The sequence below is a fragment of the Sus scrofa genome, chromosome 14 (genome assembly GCF_054392235.1).
Source record: "Sus scrofa isolate SSC_HxYL_T2T_F1_AM1 chromosome 14, Sscrofa_HxYL_maternal_Yorkshire_Landrace_v2.0, whole genome shotgun sequence".
Taxonomy (NCBI): domain Eukaryota; kingdom Metazoa; phylum Chordata; class Mammalia; order Artiodactyla; family Suidae; genus Sus; species Sus scrofa.
Genome location: NC_139396.1, coordinates 149,082,297 through 149,102,536, shown reverse-complemented (window position 1 = coordinate 149,102,536; position 20,240 = coordinate 149,082,297). Strand labels below are relative to the sequence as shown.

Genomic DNA, 20,240 nt, shown 5'->3' with positions numbered 1-20,240 from the left:
AAAAAAGAAAAAAGAAAAAAGAAAATCATACACAATGTTGTAATGAACACCTTTGTTGACTTTAAGTATTTGAAGGCCTTTAGGCATGTCATCGGATGAAATTCCTAGCAGTGGTTATAGTTAGGTTAAGGAATACGTATTTAACGTTTCCATGCATACTGTCAAACTGCCTTGTGGACGTTTTGTACCTCTTTACCGCCCCAGGAGCAGGGCAGGAACTGGCTCACACCTGGGTGGTGCTGTCTTCCATCTCTGGGTTACTGAATGAGAAAGTACAAGCAGATGAGAATACTCTGGGGGCAACTGGGAGTCTGCAGAAGCAAGACAAGTCTGATGTCGAGAAGTACCTGGCAAATTGACACAGCATTGTAAATCAACTGTACCTTAATAAAAAAAATTTTTTTGAAGTACCTGGCATATGCACACATTTTCGTCTGAAGTTATGGACGAAATATCACAATTTCTAATTGCCAAACACTGAAATCTATCTAAATATCCATCCACATTAGGATGGAGAAATAAATTGTAATATAATCACACTGTGAAATACTCTCCAGCAGTGGGAATGAATGATGTGCTATATGCTACTGCATGGATGACTCCCACATTCACTGGGAGCAAAGAAGGCGGACAGAAAAAATTTCATACCAGAGCAGTCCATTTATATAAAGTTCAAGAACAGGCAAAGCGAATGCAAAGTGTTAGAAGTCATGCTAGTAGTTACCCTTGATGGATGTTAGCGTCTGCTGGTTCATTTATGCTTTTTTGCTAAGCGTGTTTCCTGGTGCCAGACCTAGTGCTTGGTGTACAGCAGCTTCTCAAATATTTGTTGAAAAAGATGAATTAATGTTTTTTCACCCTTTCACAGATTTTGACCTAGGATTTAATATGAAGGCATGCTATTATTAGCCATAAGATACAATGTGGAATATTCGTATGAATGTTGCGTTTATTATGATTTAAATATGACTGGGACAACATTGTAAATCAACTATAATTTAAAAAAATAACAAAAAGCAAAAAGAATGTGGAACTTTAGCATATTCTTAGGCCCTTTGTTTATCCTGTTATGTGATGTTGTTGCTTTTGTTGTTATTTATAAACCGGCCTGGCAGCTTAGTAGTGGGTCAGAAGGTGGTTTTTAGAACCAGACAGACTTGGATTCAATCCTGAGCCCATTTCTTATTCCTTTGTGGCCTTGGATGAGTTACTTAACTTTCCAGAAGCTCAGTTTCCCTATGGATAAGTGAGGATAATAATACACCTTACTTTATAGGGTGGTTGTGAGAATAATAATATCAACATGAATAAAACTGCTGAATTTTGTATTTTTTACCTCGTCCCAGGCACCGATCTAAGCCTTTAAACACAGGGCATCATTTGTTTCATCTTTCCAAAACAGATCTATTTGTGGTTTAGGGAACGGTAAGCCACAGAGTTAGTAAGCTTGGAGCCAGGATTTAAACCCCAGGTTGTTCCCTTCCAGAGCCCAAGCTTTGAACCACTGGCTCTGAGTAGAGGAAATATTGCACCGAGGGTGTTTAGCGCAGTCGGCATATGTTAGCTGTGATGATCATTACTGTCATTGTCAACATGATGATTAATTTTTCTGTCTTCTCTCTCTCTCTCTCCTCCTCTGTTTTGCCTCCATCCTGGCAGACGTTTTCCAGCAAGGTAAGCTCACTGCCCCCTGCCTGCTTGTCCATTGGCTGTGCTCTTTGGGAAAAGGGTATCGTCTGTGTGCTGAGGGTTATGGGACTTTGCCCTCCCTGTGGACGTGTCACGGGGACTTTAGGAGGTACCATGAGGATGACGTGCCAGCAGCCTTCCTGGACCTCCGAGGCGTGCGCTGAACCTTGCTTGGGGGTGGGGTTGGGACGGGGAACACCTGTCAGAGGGCAGGCAGGGGTGCCATGGGGCTTGTGAGTGTGGTGGGGAGCAGGTGTCTCTGGAGGGGATCGAGTGGGAGCCCGGCTGCTTGGTTAGGGCTCTGTATGCCACCTCCACCTGGGGGTTTCTTTATCAAGCAACCGTGTCGCTGTTCTGGAGGTATGGGCAAGCCCATGGCTGGCTGGTCACCTGGTACCCTTCAACCCAGGGGTGCCCTACAACCCTTCCAATTGGGCCTGTGACTGGGAGGAGCCTGGTGAGGACAGGCAGTGTTTTATGTGTTTTTTTGGCCAAGTTCACGTGTCCTGGGGAGCAGGAGAGGGAACGCCTATCCCACCGAGACCGTGTCTTCCGATGCGTGATTTAGTCCCCGCTCAGGATACACAGCCACTGAGCTCTGGGAGACACACAGGCATGGCCTTGATGAGCCTGCTAGATACACATTAATGGGCAACTACCTCTTTCCCTTTTTTGTCATGGTCTGAAACGACCGGGAGACAGTAGCAGGGCCTGTTTATAGTCAAGTTGGAAAATAACACTTTGTAGCACGCATCTGCCATGTCTCTCTTGAATTCCAGGCTGGCTTAGGATAAGAGAGTTTGGTTTAAGAATACATCCAGGTATCCCATCCATAGCTTCCAAATAATCTTACAGGCTGGGTATTTTCACGATTATTTCAGCCCAAACATGCAGCGTGTTATGGAGAAGATCCGTCTGCTCTCTTGGATAGAAGTGCAGTTGTGGGTAACAATGAGGGGGGCTGTTGTGTTATCTTTTAAGAGTCTGGAGTCATAGACCTATATTTATAACTAATTCATAAATCCCAACAAGCCATAAGTAATAAGTTCTGTTTGGCTAGAGGCTGAGATGAGAAAACTTGAGAAGGTGCCATGGCTGTTGGTGTAATGCAGGTGCTGCAGTCAGGGCGTCTGGCTGCAGTGCCTTTTCTTCCTTCAAAAATCGGGGGTTCAGTGGGACGCTGTAGGAGAAGAAATTTTTTCACCCCAAAGCAAGTGCCTCTCCTCCACCCCACCCCCGCCCTGGTTAATCAGATGTCTCCTTTTGAGACAGAATACACTTGAGTTTGGAAAGTCTTGCTGGAACATATGTGCTGAGGCCCCTGGAGGCTGGGGAGAGAAAAGCTTTGTATCAGATCTGGCTTTTCTGCCCATAATCGCAAGTGTTCATGGTTGTTGTGGTTGGTATAAAACATGGCTACACAGATGACTTAGGTCAAATTTGCCTCCTTTTTAATCAGTCATGCCATGGGATTGATGGGATTTGCCTGTCCGTAACAATGAGATGCAGAGCGGAAGTTATAATCATCTGCAAATCACGGGCTATCAAGACTTAATAGCACCTTCCAGAGACTGAAGCTGCTAGCCACCCACGGCCCTGCGAGGTGGTGGGCCTTGGCTCCTTTATAAGATAGTACTGTGGTTTCAAACAGGGAGAACTGAATTTGCTTTTGTGAATTATTTACATGGCTCTGGCCTTAGAGGACCATTTTGTACAGAGAGAGATCCTGGCAACGAACTCGCCAGCTGGTCCCTGCCCCGCCCCCACCCCCTCCTTCCTTACCTTTGCTTCTGGCCATTCTGCCTTGTGAAATTAATGCTCGGTAAAATGTGACAGTAAAAATGTGGCCATGACAGTCACATCCGACCAAGACAAAAGGTTCTGTGTCTTACGGAAGGAATCTGAGACATGACTGCCGCAACCTCTTCTGGGGGTTAAAACTCTGGTCCAGAATTGTGCCATTAACTTGAAATGCGGGGGCCAGGAATTGTGCTAGAACTAAACAGTAGAAAACTGTGTGGCTTCAGATGCATAGAAGCCGCAGGGTCGTTTCTGAAGCCCATCCACACGGGGTAACTCTGAGTGGCTCTGGGCTGACTGTGCCATGGGCATCCAGGTTCTGCTGGCTTAGGCTCCCCTCCAGGACTCATGCGCAGCCGGGGGGTGGGGGTGCTGCCTTGCGAATGTGTATACTTCGGTCAGTGAGCAAGCAAGTGAGGCCTCTTTGCCCAGAGGAACCCTGCCTGTTTGGGCTGCTGTGCACCTGGGCGGGCGGACGAGGGAAGCAGCCTTGCAAGTTGACAACATCAGACATTCTCAGAGGAAACCAAAGTTATTTCCTCTGGATTGCATTATCTTTTATTTCACTACAGATCAATCTTGTTATAGCAGGTGACAGCGCGGCAGCTACTGCTGGGCCTTTCTCTGCTGTCTCTGTGGTGTGTTCACGTGGGAGCGCATGTCTGCCCTGTGCCATTTTACGGCTCGTCTCCCTGCTTTCATCTGTAAATGCCACTTGCTGCGGCGGTGAGACCACAGGGCACGGGGACTGTGAGGTAGCAGTGGGCCCACAGCTGGGCCTTCCGTAGGTACGAGTTCCGAGGCCATGGGGCCACGTTTTCAAGGAGGCTTCACTGACCTGCGTTTTTCTGTTGTCCTCAGAGCTCATGGCTCTCAGGAATTCCAGAGTGCCACAGACTTGCTCTTCACAGCATCAAATGCAATTGAAAATGCTGTATGTGCCCACGTGTCTAGAATCTTGAGTTTCAGAGCATTTTTATACCAAGCGTTGAATAATGAAGCCAGGAACACGAACACACACACACACACACACACACAAACACACGCACACACACCTCTCATTTGAAGTTACTGAAGCCCCTTTGAATGCTCATCTGTAGGCTCAACCTTCGTTCTAAAATCGAATAGAAACCGAGAGAGTGGCTTGAAAATGAGAACGCTACCACGCAGCGGGGCGCTTGAAAGCATCAGTGGGCATATTGCAAAGATTTCACCATTGGGGTTAATTCTCTGCTCAGCAAACAGAGTCCCTTATGGCTCTGTGCCCAAACAGGCCCAGCCTTTCCTCCTCCTTCATGCCCACCTGGAGCTGGGAATCTCCCCATTAGAGAGATTTTTCTTCCAGTTCAAGTACTTTTTTATACTCTTCAAACATAGTGCGCTTGTTTATTTTGTAACCACACGCAAGTCCCTTTCTAGGCCTTGAGGATAAAGGAGTGACCCAGACAGCAGAGGGCCCCTGTTCTCTTGGAACTCCTGGTCTAGCTTGGGGGACATTTGATGCCAGGTATGCAGATTAATAAGCAAGGTAGATACCAAGGGTGAAGGCAGTAGTGAAGAAAATATCACAGATGGTGCGCTCAGTGCTGGGGGGCACTTAGATGGGGTGGCCAGAGAATGACAAGAAAGACCAGCTCCTGGAGGATCCAGGGAACAGCAGGGGAACCTGTGACGGAGGGGCCCGGTGGGCAGGAACCCCCCAGTGGCTCAGGAGCAGAAGGAAGCTGGAGCGGAGGAGGACATTGTTTGAAATGATCAAGGGGGTGGAGCAGGAGTACAGACAAGGATCCGAGGAAGGAAGTTGGTGCTGGATTTGAGAAGAACGACATGGTCTTATTTATGTTTGAAATTGCCACACTGGCTCCTGGGAAAATGTTCAAGAATGGCATGTGAGAAGGTAAAACCAGGACCAGGGCTGGGTGCTGAGCAAGCCCAGGCCAGGCTGAGATGGGGCCCAACCCAGTGGCCCTAGTTCTTTCCCTAGTGGGGTCTCTGGTCTCCTGGGCAGTGGAATGGATGGCCCTATTCCTAGCTAGCTGGCCTCTGCTGAGCGCCGCACTTGCTGCCTGTGAGAGTCTTGTGCCTGTGATGTACTCTTCCTCTCATTAAGGCTGGCAAATTATGCTTGTCAAAGGCATCATTAAAATATTCCTGTATGAGGAGTTCCTGTTGTGGCTCAGTGGTTAATGAGTCCGACTAGGAATCACGAGGTTGCGGGTTCGATCCTTGGCCTTGCTCAGTGGGTTAAGGATCCGGCGTTGCCGTGAGCTGTGGTGTAGGTTGCAGACGTGGCTTGGATCCTGCGTTGCTGTGGCTCTGGTGTAGGCCGGCGGCTATAGCTCTGATTGGACCCCTAGCCTGGAAACCTCTATATCCCACAGGATTGGCCCAAGAAATGGCAAAAAGACACCAAAAATAAAATAAAATAAAATAAAATAAAATAAAAATTCCTGTATGAGTCTTCAGATTTTAAAATGCCACTTTTCTCCAATACATACATACTGTGTATCATCTGGATTACATATACATCATTAATACATATGTGTCTGTACACACACACTTAGGAGACCTCTGTTTTGCTCCCTGCAGGCTTGCTGCCTCTGTTGAGGAGACTGAGCCCATTGCTTTGCCCTGCAGCCTCGGTTCTCTAATCTGTAGAAGGAGAGGGTGGGGGAGATCCGTGACCCAGTTGGCTTCCTGCTGATGCTCCATCATGAGGAGTTTTAAGGGACTTGAGTTAATAGAGTACAGAAGTATCCCACGCTGCAGGTTTCAACTGTTACCTCGAGACCTTGGGTGAAAGCAGAGGTTCCCTAGTGGCTGAGAACTAAGGTGAAAAGAAAGGTAGTTTCAGAAGTGTAACGTATTCACATGGTCCTCTAGAAACACCAGTTCTTTCCCACGTGGATGAGTACTGGAAATCACACTGGCTGGCATTGCTTTTACTAATCTGAAGAGAACGATAAATCATAGTGTGCTTTCTGGCAGCCCAGCCAAGCCTGTTAATTGTTGAGGTGGGCTTGTGGTGACAGGGACCACTGCCATTTGTAATGTGCTTGGCTTAAGCTCTTTTGCATATTTCAAATTTATTGGTCAAACTGCTGGGGCTGGGTCTTAGGTTTTCCCACCCACTTCAGCAAACCCATCTGTTGTAAAGCTCCGACCCTTTAGCCATGACTTATGGTCCCCCTAGTAATGTTACACATTATGAAATACTGTTTTCTTTATGAGTGGGGGATTTGGGTGAATAAATTAAATCTATCGTTACCATTTCCAGGTAAAAACTCCAAGTTGTCATGTGATGCTATGTAGTAAATGCGAAAAAAGGCCTGAACATTTTTATGGTAGAGAGTGGTTGGTTCCCTGGTCACACTTCCTACATGCGAATATTTACCGTGTACGTATATCATGCCCCATTCTGTCCAGAATTAGTAGAATATTCCAAGTCATGTAGGAAATGCATCCATCTTTCCAGCCCAAACTGAACAACACTGCCATTTAATTTCACATAGATTCACTTTCTCTGTGTGTGTGTGTGTGTGAGAGAGAGAGAGAGAGGGAGGGAGCGAGAGAGAGAGAGAGAGAGAGAGAGAGAGAGAGAGAGAGAGATGTTGGAAAATGAAAGGCATATTTAAATAATCCCTTTCTCTGAGATGCTTTATCACAGTCTGCATGGCCCATGCAGGGTGGCCTGTCCCCTGCCAGGTGGCCTCGGGTGGGCTTTTCTCTGGAGCAGATTCAGCCTGTGCTCATTCCAAGCCCAAGGAATGAGTTCGGGGTGAGGTTTCAGAACTCTCCTCCCGTAACTTGCGTTTGAAAATTGCCAGATCAATAAAGGGGGTAAGTTTTATTGTTGATGTGTTTGCTAATAAGAAGAGCAGTTTTTCTTTTTTAAAAATTTTATTTTTTGAGGAGGATGATAAGCATGAGGCCAACATTTGTGTACCGCCTATATTGCAGGCGTTTCTCATCAAAGCTGCCCCAAGATTTTATGAAGCAGGTTTTAGAACCAGTAATCCCGCTTTACAGAGGAGAAAACTGAGGCACAGACTAGAGTCCGTCTAGCGATGGCTGTATACCTAGTAAGTGGTAGAGCCAATTTTTATTTTTAGTTAAGAGACTTTATTCTAGAGAACAGTTTTAGATTTTTTAGAAAAATTGTGAAGACAGTACAGAAAGTTCCTATGTAGGCCACATCCCCTTTCCCCTGTTATTAACATATTAGTGTGGTTCATTTATTATAGCTAACAATCCAATTTTGATCCATTAGTATTAATTCAAGTCTGTAGCTTATTCAGGTTCCCTTAGTTTTTCCATAATGTCCTGGGATCCCATCCAGGACACCACATTAGTTGCCTCCTTAGGCTCCTCTTGACTGTGACACTTTCTGAGACTTTTTTGATGACCTTTTGATGACCTAGCTTTTTTTGATGACCTTGACAGCTTTGAGAAGTATTGTTATTTTGCGTCTATATTATAGATGTCCCCTTCTTGGAATGTGAATGATTTTTTTCTCATGATTAGATGGAGGTTATGGGTTTTAGGGAAGATCACAGAGGTCAAGTGCCATTTGCATCCCATCCTATCCAAGGCATTTACCATCAACATGAGCTATGACTACTGATGTTGATCTTTAACAGTTGACTGAAGCTGTCTTTGTCAGGTTTCTCCACTGAAAACTCCCCCCTCCCCTTTCCATATTGTACACTTTGGAAGGAAATCTCTATATAGCCTACTCTGAAGGAGTGGGAAGTTATGCTCCATCTGCTTAAGGGGAGAGTGTCTACATAAATTATTGTTTTGCAAGGGAAATTTGGCTCTTCTCCTTTATTTATGGATTTATTCATTTATTTAGATCAATGTGGACTCATGGGTATTTATTCTGTATCTTGGGTTATAACGCAATGCAATTTTATTTTTTTTCTTGCTTTGACCATCAGGAGGTCTTTCAGTGGGCTCCTTATGTCCCTTTGATATATCCATGTCAATTATTTTTTAAGCTCTTCTTTAATACTTTCTGATACTCTCAGATGCTCCAGGGTCATCTTGTGTATTTCCCATCCCTGTCCTGGGTTCAGCCAGTTCCTTAAGGCGCCCTGGTTCCTTTTATTGGAGAATGACGTTAGAAACCAAGATCTGGGTGTTAGGTGTGCTTGTTGTTATTGGGGTGTCACTTCTCGTAGGCCCTCTCAATTGAGAGAGCAAAGGGAAAAATGCACGTGTATACTAACCCCTTTGTGGATGCTTATTTACTTCTGTATATAACCCGTTGTACCTATATTAAGTGTGAGTTCTTACTGGTGTCTCTAACTCTTATCCGTTACCACATGGATCATTCTTGCCTCCTTCCATTGCTTATCTGCACCTTCCCACTGCTAAGGTGACACCTGAGCCAGGATTTTGACAGGAGGTAGTCTGACTTCAGGTATTGCATTATGCTGTTTTGATTCCCATTGCAGGACTTCCTTCTACACCTCCCAAAGGCCCCTACCTCCTAATAGCATCATGCCAGGGGTTAAGATTCCAACTTACGAATTTGGGGATGACACAAGAAGCATTCAGTCCATCACAATGCCCCTCTCCCTCCACACCAGACCTTGGCTTGCTCTTGTGACTTCTCAGTCAGTTCCAGCTCCAGAAGCTTCTAAGTGGGTTTGCCTTATCTTGAGCAGTTTGCCTAATGCTTTGTTCCTCAGCAAAGGCATTTGTACTTTCTCCCATTGCCTGCGCAGGCCAAGGACAAAACAACTGGTCTATTTATAATAGCCCAGCTGCTGAGTGCTGAAAGCTCCCTGCACCTTCCTTAGATTGATGGATGTTCATTGGGGTCCAAGATAGACCCATCCTTTAAGTCACTGAGTTTGCCCTGGGGACAGATTATGAAGTTGTGAGTGTTTCCCACTTGAGCAGGGTGGAGCATGAGAGGTTGAAGGTGTTTGTCTGTTTGGGTTGGCACCCACCTGTCAATTTTCTCTGATGCCCCTTCCCAGATGCCCACGTTGGTATACTCTCCCCTCCAGGCAGAGGGAGGGGATGTTCTGACTTGGATGTGTGCCTGTGGCGGCTGCATTCATCAGCCCCATGATGGGGGTACCTGTGGAGACGGTGGTGCCCCGATTGGCAGTGCCCTCTGCTCCCGCTGGTACCCTTGGTCCCCTGCAGCCCAGAGTCAGGGGATGGAGGCTCTTGAATTCCATGATGCCAGGGGGCTCTACTCCTGCTGTTTTTGGAGTTTGGCTCGCTGGAAGCCACAGAAAAATGCAAACAATCATAGTTGATTCATTCGGATTTTTTGATCTTAGCCGAAGCAGTCTTTTGGGAAGCATTTTGCCAGTTGATAGAAATGTGTCCTTTATACTTGACAGTAGGTTTAGTGACATGTTCCCACAATGATGGCTGGGCGTGGACGCTTACTGACAGGCAGCTTTCTTGTAGGAGACTCTAGGCCAGACCTCCTCCAGCCATGCCCACCTTAATTTCTGACACCCCTCCTCCATCTCATCCTGTTCAGCCCTAGGAGACTCTACCCAGTTGACTCCGAGTCTTCAAAATGCTCGTCCACACCTCTGTGCCTTTGGATCAATTGTTTGCTTTATTTTGAATGCATCCTCCTCTTCTAAGCAACCCTTGTCCTATTTGCACCCTGGCTGCAGAAGAGTCCTCAGGACATGCCACCATGGTGGGTGGCCCAGGGCTGGTGCTATAGGTCCTCAGGCTGATGCCGATGCCTCCAGCATGTGTGTGAGAAGCAGACTCTCGTTTTCACGTCTGGTTATGACAATGTTACAATCACTGTGATGACATTTTACCTGGAAATGGTTGAGGTCACCTCCCCTTCCCTTCGAGCTGTGCCCCTGATCCTGCTTACTTTTAAAGTAGCCTGGATCCTCTCTGCTGGGTTATCCCAACTCACTCCCACCCCAGCAGCTGGGGGATTCTGCCTTCCACTCTGGAGTTTCCCAGTGCCTCCTCCCGCCTCCGTCAGCGCTTCTCTAACGTTATTGTAATGATCTGAGCAAGTCTGCCCACCCCACATCAAGCTCCTGGACAGAAAGAATTGTTTTTTTTTACTTGAATCCCTAGCAAAAGATGCAGTGCTTAGCACACAGCAGGTGCTCAATAGGTGTTTGACGAATGACATTTGAAGGAAATGAGGCTCAGAGAAACTGGCATTTTGTGTGTAGTTGGCGTGTGAGCTCGCATATACGCATGTACATGTGTGAACACGTGCACGCACTTCCTTTATGTGTGACAGTCTAGGTTCTTTAAGAAAGTGGAGGGAAGAGGCTGGCAGTCTACCAGCTGGTCATGTTGATAGCCAGGCCAAATCATTTCCTATCCTTGAATCCAAAAATCTTTTTCCATTCCATTCTACCACCACTAGTCTGTATTTTTTTTTTTTTTTTAAGGGGTAGGATTTGGACCTGGAAATAATCAGCAAATATTTGCCTGTTTGGTCTGTGCAAGGTATGAGCAGGAATATGGCATATTTAGCAAATCCTCTCCCTGCCTGCCAAGAGCTGATGATTTACTGGAAACCCAAGACCTGTGGGCCGGTGGAAGGAAGTCCCAGAGGACAGGGACCCTGAGAAAGGAGCAGCACTGCTGACAGAGTGGTGCTGGAGATAGTTTCAGAGGAGACAGAGGGCCTGAGTGGGCAGGACAAGGGCAGGCCTGTGGGCGGGTGGGTTGGAGGGAGGACAGTCTGGATGGGGGTGGAGACAAAGACAGGCATGGTTTGTGTTTATGGGACGTTGAGAGGGCCATGAACTTGCCAGGCTCTAGGTTGGGATTGGATGGGCCCAGTTATGGAGGCTTTGCAACCTGTGGATGGCCAGAAACTTCTCTTTGTTTTCTTGTGCCCCCCCCCCACCCAATACTCCTAGCGGAATAGAAAAGATTTTGTCTACAAAGGGGATAGTATTGGTTATTGAATTATCCCATTTTTTTTATTATTCATTTTATTACTCCTTTTGCTGTGGAAGGATGACTTGATCAGCGTTTCTGATCTTTACAGTGAATGTTAGGTCCCTGAGTTGATGGAATTCCAGTCCATAAAAAAGCCAGCTTGATATCTTAGATAGTTTGAACAATGGCTTTCTTGGTTATTGTAAAATCTAGGCAGCAAATTTAGACTTGTTCTAGGAAGCACAAGAAAGCCATTGTAGCTTTTTGAGCAGAGAAATAGCGCATGCTGGGTACACAATAAAAATGTGCTGTGTGTTAGGTGGCAGAGGATAGAGATGCCCTCTGCGTGCTTCCTTAGAATGTGCCAGACACATACCTGAAGGCCCCCTTTCTCCAGAATAACCCTATGAGCTTCACATACTCATTCATCTCCACTTGTAGCCCGTTTTTCAGATCTTGAAACAGATTCAGAAAAGTCTATAGTTTTTACTTTGCAGAAGGTCTCCCAGCCAGTCAAGGATGGAGTCTGAGTTCAGATCCAGACTGAGTTCACACTTAGTCTGAATTCTTCCTGACTGTATCACAAAGTCATCTTGGAGGGACCAGATTAATGGCTACTGTAGGTGGTAGCTATATTGGTGTTCATTGTGAGTTATTTCACCTTTGCTGCATGTTGGAAGCCTTCATAATAAAATGTGAATATTTATGTCCTTCTAAAATTCATAGGTTGAAATCCCAACCCTTGATGTTATGGTAGTAAGAGATGGAGGCTTTGGGAGGTAATTAGTTTATGAGGATGAAGCCCTTATGAGAGGAACCTTGGAGAACTTCCTCGCCCCTTCTGCCATGTGAGGACACAGCAAGAAGATAGCCGTCTACGAAGCAGAAAGTGAGCTCTCACCAGACACTGAACTGGCCAGTGCTTTGATTCTGGACTTCCCAGCCTCCAGAACTGTGGGGAATAAATGTTTGTTGTTGAAAAATAAAATAAAATAAAAATTAAAAAATAGGAGTTCCCATTGTAGCGCAACAGAAACGAATCTGACTAGGATCCATGAGGATGCAGGTTTGATCCCTGGCCCCGCTCCGTGGGTTAAGGATCCAGTGTTGCTGTGAGCTATGATGTAGGTCACAGACACGGCTTGGATTCCACGTTGCTGTGGCTGTGGTGTAGGCCGGCCACTGCGGCTCCAATTAGACGCCTAGCCTAGGAACCTCCATATACTGCAGGTGCGACCCTAAAAAGCAAAAAAATAAAAAATAAAATTAAAAAAAATAAGTAAATTTTAAAAATGAAATAAAATATGGAGAAACCGAAGAAACCCCAGTTGGGTTCTTTGTATAAACAAGATCCCATGGCCTCAGTCATCATGGATACGGAGCTCAGCCAGAAGTTGGGCCTCCCTGGAGGAGGGGGCAGGGACTGAGGTCTGGCTGGGGGCCTCTAGGGGAGGTGGAGGGTATGGTGAGGAGAGAGGGCTGGGGAGCAGGCTGAATGCTCTGCTCGTTTCCTGGGGCTGCTGAAACGAATTACTGAAAACTTAAGGTGACTTAACGAAGCGTATTCTCTCCCAGTCTCGGAGGCTGCGGTGTGAAATCAAGGTGCTGGCAGGGCTGTGCCTCCCTGAAGGCTCCAGGGGAGGTTCCTTCCTTGCCTCTTCCAGCTTCTGGAGGCTCGTTGGTGTCCTCGGCTTCTGGCTGCTTTGCTTCAGCCTCTCCCTTCCTCGTCACTGACCTTTTTCTCTGGGTGGCTCTGTGTCCTCCCCTCCTCTTCTAAGGGCACCGGTCCCTGGATCCAGTGTGACCTCATCTTCACTAAATGACGTCTGCAAAGACCTTATTTCCAAACAAGTCACATGCTCAGGTTCAGGGTAGACCTGAATTTGGGGGTTGGGGACACTATTCAGCCATGGTGGGTGACCAAAATGGGGACCTTTTTTTTTTTTGGTCTTTTTACTATTTCTTGGGCGGCTCCCGCGGCATATGGAGATTCCCAGGCTAGGGGTCCAATCGGAGCTGTAGCCACCGGCCTACGCCAGAGCCACAGCAACTCGGGATCCGAGCCGTGTCTGCAACCTACACCACAGCTCACGGCAATGCCAGATCCTTAACCCACTGAGCGAGGCCAGGGATCGAACCTGCAACCTTATAGTTCCTAGTCGGATTCATTAACCGCTGCGCCACGACGGGAACTCCCCATTTTTTTTTTTTTTGTCTTTTTGTTTTTCTAGGGCTGCACCCGCAGCATATGGAGGTTCCTAGGCTAGGGGGTCTAATCAGAGCTGTTGCTGCCAGCCTGCGCCAGAGCCACAGCAACACCAGATCCGAGCCGCATCTGCGACCTACACCACAGCTCATAGCAACACTGGATCCTTAACTACTAAGTGAGGCCAGGGATCGAACCTTCAACCTCATGGTTCCTAGTCAGATTCATTTTCACTGCACCACAACCGGAACTCCATGGGGGACCATTTTGGATCTGGGGGGATCCAAAAATGAGGAGAGGGGATTATGGGAGGATGGGGGCAGAAAAGAACATAAAGGGCTGGAAGATGGGGGGGAAATCCTGAGCAGAGTGAGATGGAAATCACGTTAAATTGGGTGACGGAAAGAAGCCAGGGCTTGAGAGAGAGAAACACAAGGCATGTTGGTTTTTGAGGTTTTCAACCATAGGCCTCTCGATCCAGTTACCTCTTGAATATCTTAAAGAATTAAAATGTAAATCTCAGAAATTAAATCCATGGGCACTGGGTAAACAGAAGGGCCCTTTGCAGAACAAAGCTGTTCTTTTTCCTCGTGAAACAGCCGTGGTGGGAAACCAGGTCTGTGGGCACAGGATTTAGCTGAGGTGGATTAAGGCTGGTGATGAGCGAATCTCTGAGGGCTCGGAGGTGCAGTTCTCATAAGCCCGCCAAAGTTCAGCTCCTTATCTGAGGCTTATCCGAACCTGACGAAACCTTTTAGGCCAGCCTGGAGGTTAGGGACCTCCAGCGGCTGAAAGTTAATATCCTGCACCAGGAAACCACCTGCGTCGCCAGGGGGAGGCGGGGAGAGAGGCCTATAAATTCATGTGCTCTGGGAAGGGGGCCTGCTGTGGTTTGGGGCTTCCTGCGCATGGACCACCCACTCGCTTCAGTGGGCGGATTACACAAGTTCAGTCCTGTGAGCCCCTTGGGGGAAGGAGGTCATGCAGCCTCGTTCTTGAGATATTTTACCACATTCAGTTCTCACGTCGGCTCCGCCACCTCCTCAGGCCTCCATGTGGACTCTGGGCCCCGTTGTCTGAGCTCACTCATGCTTCCGGGCCCTGGAACATTCCCCCTGGAGCAGCAGTCAGCTCTTCAGAGATGCCTCCCCTGGCCACCTTGGTAAAGATTTACTCCCAGACACTTGCCTGCATTTCCTGATTTATTTCCTTATGGTGCTTGCACAGCAAGGGTGATGGACTGAAGAGTGTGCCCCCGAAATCCAGGACCCCTGGAACCTCAGAATGTGACCTTATTTGGAAACAGTGTTAGTGAAGGACCTTGACATGAAATCATCCTGGATTTGGGGCGGACCCTACAATCAAGGACGAAGAAGAGGAGAGACAGAGAGAAGATCATGTGATAATGAAGTTTTTTTGTCTACTTCTTGTTTGCTTCTCTCGGCAGCTGGAATATAAATGATTCAAGTCCAAGGGTCTTACTGTCTCATTCATCCCTAGATCCCGTGTCTAGAACAGTGCCAGGCACCGTGTAAATGCTCAATAAGTATTGGCCAAGGTACTGAACCTGTGAGATAAGTGCTGTTGTCTTGCTCTCTGGTTGCTACAACTGTCTCTCAGAGAGGTTTGTTAACTCACCCAGAGTCACATATTTGGAAGACTCAGGATTCAGACTCTGGCCTTCTGATCCTCAAGTGCAAGTTTATGTCCATTCCATCACAGCAACTTTGTTGAAAATTTTAAAACATCACCATTAGTATCTTTAGAATTTATTTTGAAATGCATCTCCTCCAAAATAATAGACATGACCGGGCCAGAGCCAGAACTTTTTCCAAGAGGTTTGGGTTCTTAGCCTGTCCTGGAGGAAGGAAGTCCATGTGGGCACAGAGTCATGCAGCCGCATGCACACAGCCGCAGAGCCAAGACCAGACTCTCCCGGGGCCCATGAGGGACAGGATGCTGTTCACAGCTTGGCCGGATGGGTGTGTTTATAGACAGACTGGGAGGGACGTACCTGCTCAGGTGGGTTCTAACTCTGATGGTCACTCCTCCTTTCTCCTCCCTGCAAAAGGAAAAAAGAAAATGAGATTTGACTTGTTTTTTTCCTGTTCACTCAGACACATCTCTGCCACCCATTAGAGTTCATCTGGGGCCTGCTCTTTGGCTTGGAGTTGATCATCTTGCAGATGTGATTCCTGATGAATCCTTTAATGTCTGCCCTTAACTCTCTCCTCTGGTTCCCAACCTCTGCAAACTCACATCACTCATCATTTTTAGCTCCTGTGGAATTACTCCTGTTTTTTCATTTTTTGTTTTTGTTTGTTTGTTTGTTTTTCCACGCTGGTGGCATACAGAAGTTCCTGAGCCATGAATCAAACCTATACCGCAACAGTGACAACCCTAAGTCCTTAATTGCTGAGCCACCAGGAAACTCCTATACCTGCTTCTTACTAGTCTCCCCTGGTGCCATGTAGCAGCCTTTCTCTGTCTTACACACACACACACACACACACACACACACACACAAACAATTGTATCTGGAGTGGGTTTTTTTTTTTTGATAGAAAATATACGTACTTTTACTTTTTTTATTAAAAGAGATATGCTTTGATGTGTCAGCAGAACTACTGTAGCTTCTGGGCTACAGAAGGGATATGTGGCTCCAGATCTAATACCTATAAACAGATGTATAAGACGTCTATTACACTTTTTAACCAAAGGCAGTTACACTGTAGGACGTTCATGTAAAGCTTGTCCTCCTCCTTATTCTAACTTTTTCTTTTTTTGCTAAGTAAATAAGCCTTAGTTCTTACTAAGAAAAAAAGTAGTATATAGTGTAGTTTTTCTAACTTATATATATGAGGATGAATCTGGATTTGGGAAGTAAGTCCAAGGTCAGAGTTCACTTTGCTAAATAAAGTGAGCAAATCGTCAGGCATAGTACTGCCAGTCTGGGTCTGATATAGGGTGGCATCAAGGTTAGCGAAATGGTTTTCTTGTTTCCCTCACTAGACTACAAGCTTCTGTTGGCGGGATCATCTTAGTCATCTTTTTATCTCCAGGCCTGATACACAGTCAGTATTTAATAGGTGTTTGGATGGATGGATGGATACTAATAGTCTTACAGTTAGGCTTATCCTGAAAAATGTTTCTATGGGATGAAGAAAAATGATTACGCATGTGGCCACCCTGAAGGTACCTGTCAGCATTCTCTTCTGTTCAGGGAGGCCCCTGGCTGTATGATCATGGCTTATGTGTTTGAACGAATCAATGGTATATTAAACTGTCGTCTTAAGTTTTCTTATAGCTGCTAAAATGTCGTTGCTCTAAAATCTAGAAAAAGTATTATTACCAAGTAGAAAATTCTTGTGAGAGTAGATGGGCACTTAGGGGATTTGGGGACGTTTTTGGACACCATGGCTAACTACTCGTGTGACACTAAGTTAGTTAGTTTTGATGCTTGAGTTTTCTCGTCAATAAAATGAGGGGATTAGACATCATTTTGAAGACTCACCCTGTCTAGTCTACTATTCTATGAAATGATGGCCTCTCACCACTTCTGCTTTGATATTCTAGACTCTTTACCTACTGTACCCCTCCCCCAATTTAGATCTTTCTTTCTTAACTAGATTTTAAGCCTTTCTTCAATCATGGCATCCCCAGTGGCATGGTGAGCTGAGGATGGCATGTGTATTTCATCTCGCTCTGGACTAAGTGTTAGAAACCCTGAGATGGCCATGGTTTTTGGAACAGCTCAGGACTGCTTAATTTCTGTGAACTTGCTTCTTGTCTGAAATGGTGATATGCAGGTTTCTGAAAAGTCATTCAGAAATTTAGGGGAGATTTTGAACCCTCACTCAGGTGGTCTCTAAGTGTGCTAACATAGCCCTTGTTTGTGCCTGATGGGGATTCCCACGGGGAAGCAGCTCAGCTGGCAGCACGCTTCTCCTTCAGAAAAGAATGCCTGTCTCTTTGCCTCTACTTCCGCCATTCTCTTAGACTTTAAAGATAGTGTGTAAACAGAATAAAGGCCCACTGAAGACCTGTGCATTCAGATCCCAGAAACTGACGAATATGGTATGTTGCTTGGGGAAAGGGACTTTGCATACCTTTGCTTGGGGCATCCATAATGGGAGGGGGTGCCAAAACATCATCAGATAGGGCTTGGAAGTTGGCGCAACCTTGTAAATCACCTATACTTTAATTTAAAAAAATATGGCTTAGGAGTTCCTGTTGTAGCACAGGGGAAACGAATCCGACTAGGAACCATGAGGTTGCAGGTTCAATCCCTGGCCTCGCTCAGTGAGTTAAGGATCTGGTGTTGCTGTGAGCTGTGGTGTATGTAGGTCTCAGACATGGCTTAGATTCCATGTTGCTGTGGCTCTGGCATAGGCTGGCAGCTACAGCTCCGATTAGACCCCTAGCCTGGGAATCTCCTATGCTGTGAGCATGGCCCTCAAAAAGACAAAAGACAAATATATATATATATATATGGTTTAGAAAAAAAAAAAAATATATATATATATATATATGTGGCTTAGAAAAGCCTGCATAGATCTTCTTAAAAAGAATATGGGATGCATGTGGACAAAATTGATAAGTCATTTGGGATAAGAAGTAGAACTCTAAAGGAACCCTCTTCCTTGGTGAGGTTTAGGTTTCACTGAATAGAGTTTGCAAGTTTGAGCCTGAGCTGAATTGCTGGGAACTCAGTAGGGAAACTGGATATCTCATTAATGCTCTCTGTCACCCTCCCCTAATGTGGCACTTAGTCTGCCTTCTACCAGAATGCTGAGCAACGATTTAAAGGCTGTCAGTTTGAAGGGCCCAAAACGAGCAGTCCACCTGGCAGGCCATGGATCTCAGTCCAACCATGAAAGTACAGCAAAAAAAGATAGAACTAAATCAGTAGGTCAATTTAAAGTAGAGAAATAGTTCACCTAGAAGGTGCTAAAGAAGGCTCAGTGAGGGGTGTGTCTTCTAAACTTGGTCAGGAAGGAAATGAAAATCCTATTTTAGGGCAGGGGTTAACAAATTATGGCCTGCTAGCTGGCTGCCTATTTTTGCATATAAAGTTATTTTGGAACACAGCCACACTCCTTCATTTAAATGCTGTTTGCAGCTGCTTTTACACCATACTGGCGGTTGAGTGATTTCCACAAAGACTATGTGGTGTGTATTTATTATGTGGACCTTTACAGAAAGGGTTTGCTGACCCCTGCTCTCCTTTGCCTCCACAGCAGGTATTTGGTCAGCAGACATAATGAGTCAGAAGTTTCAGAGATAATTCTTTGTTTAGGGAGGTAGGATGAAGATATTGATGGAGTGATGAAATGAGGTTACCAGTGTCTCAGAGGAGCTCCTAAATGTTGAAGTATCTTCTTAATTCAGTCATGTAGCAAACAGTTATTGATGCTCTGTTATGTGTGAGTCAGTAGGCTAAGGGCGGATCATAAAAAAAAGTTTCTCAGTGGTTTTGCTTCTGTTCTAATTGTTGAGCATTGATAATCCATGGATACAGGGTAATTCTCTCTCAACCAGAATCCTTAATTATTCAGAAAACTTGTCCTTGATCCAGCTAAATATTATGTACTTACTTAGATATCGACAAAAGCTATTCCAGAAATTTTAATTAACCTTTCAAACTCCCTTTCGATTTCTTCAGGATAAATTAGGGAGCACGGAGTGTCTACTGGGTTCATCTGAAGAGGGGGGTAATTTAAAGTTGACCCAGAAAGGTGAGCTGGGTCAGGAGTGATTCATTGGAGATGGCTTTGTTTTCTTGTTTTTTCTGGTGGGAAAGAATTCAAGTGGTTATTTTTAGAGGATCGATTCTCATTTATCAGTCATCTTTGGCAACCTCGATTTCCCTACCAGACCCAGTCTGTAAATAGTGAAACAAATTCACGGGAATATTTAGAAAGCTCCTTCCTGCCTATACAGCAGGTTGAGACAGCAAATTGTTAGTAGCTCATTCGCCATCCTAAGACGTCTTGTTTAAGGGTTGATAATGAGCTTCCTTTTTATAGATTGTTGACTCTGCTTGGCTTTGGGACAGCGCTGGCACAGGTAAATGGAGGCGAGGGGAAGGCTAGCTGGAGGAGGGTCCAAATGCAAGAGTGCCCCCACTGGGCTTGGCTTAGAGACTGTCTGCGCCCCTCTGCCTGTCTTTACAGGTGGCAGAACACAGAACTTTCCCAACAAAAGCAGGATTTGTGTCTCTTCGGAGACTGGTCCTTCCTTCTCTGCTGGCTACATCAGAAAATACAAAACAGGTGTGATTGATGGTGAGGGATTGGTGACATTTCCATGAACTTGGGACTTAACGAAACCCTTTATCTTTTATCCCCAATGTGAAGGGTTTTTTTTTCACCTCATCTCCCCAAAGGGTGTTTGGTTTTCATTTTCTTTGAATGGTAAAGAATATGTTAATAGATTTTTAAGAATCAACTGAAAAAAAGCCCGAAGTCTTAAAAATCCTTTCTATTTCCTGCCCCTCCCCAAACTTTAATAGCCCCTGAAGTGGGTGTGGAGGTGGCAGGAGTCTTTTGTATTTTCTAAACCTGCTGTTCGCACAAGTGGCTGTTATGACTGCGGCAACATAATTGCTCTTAAAATGCCTCGATAATAATAAAAA

General features: G+C 45.8%; 1 protein-coding gene across 8 annotated transcripts in view; it reads left to right on the top strand.

Annotated features, from left to right (window-relative positions):
• Positions 1–20,240, top strand: part of GFRA1 (GDNF family receptor alpha 1) — a 223,276-nt gene that overhangs the window by 66,429 nt on the left and 136,607 nt on the right. For 4 of the 8 annotated variants that reach the window (XM_013983783.3, XM_013983781.3, XM_013983780.3 and 1 more), the window contains exon 5: positions 1,660–1,674. The exons of the other annotated variants lie outside the window; for them this stretch is intronic. In XM_013983783.3, the coding sequence (XP_013839237.2) occupies positions 1,660–1,674 (15 nt within the window). The remainder of the gene's footprint in view (positions 1–1,659; positions 1,675–20,240) is intronic. 8 annotated transcript variants of the gene reach the window in all.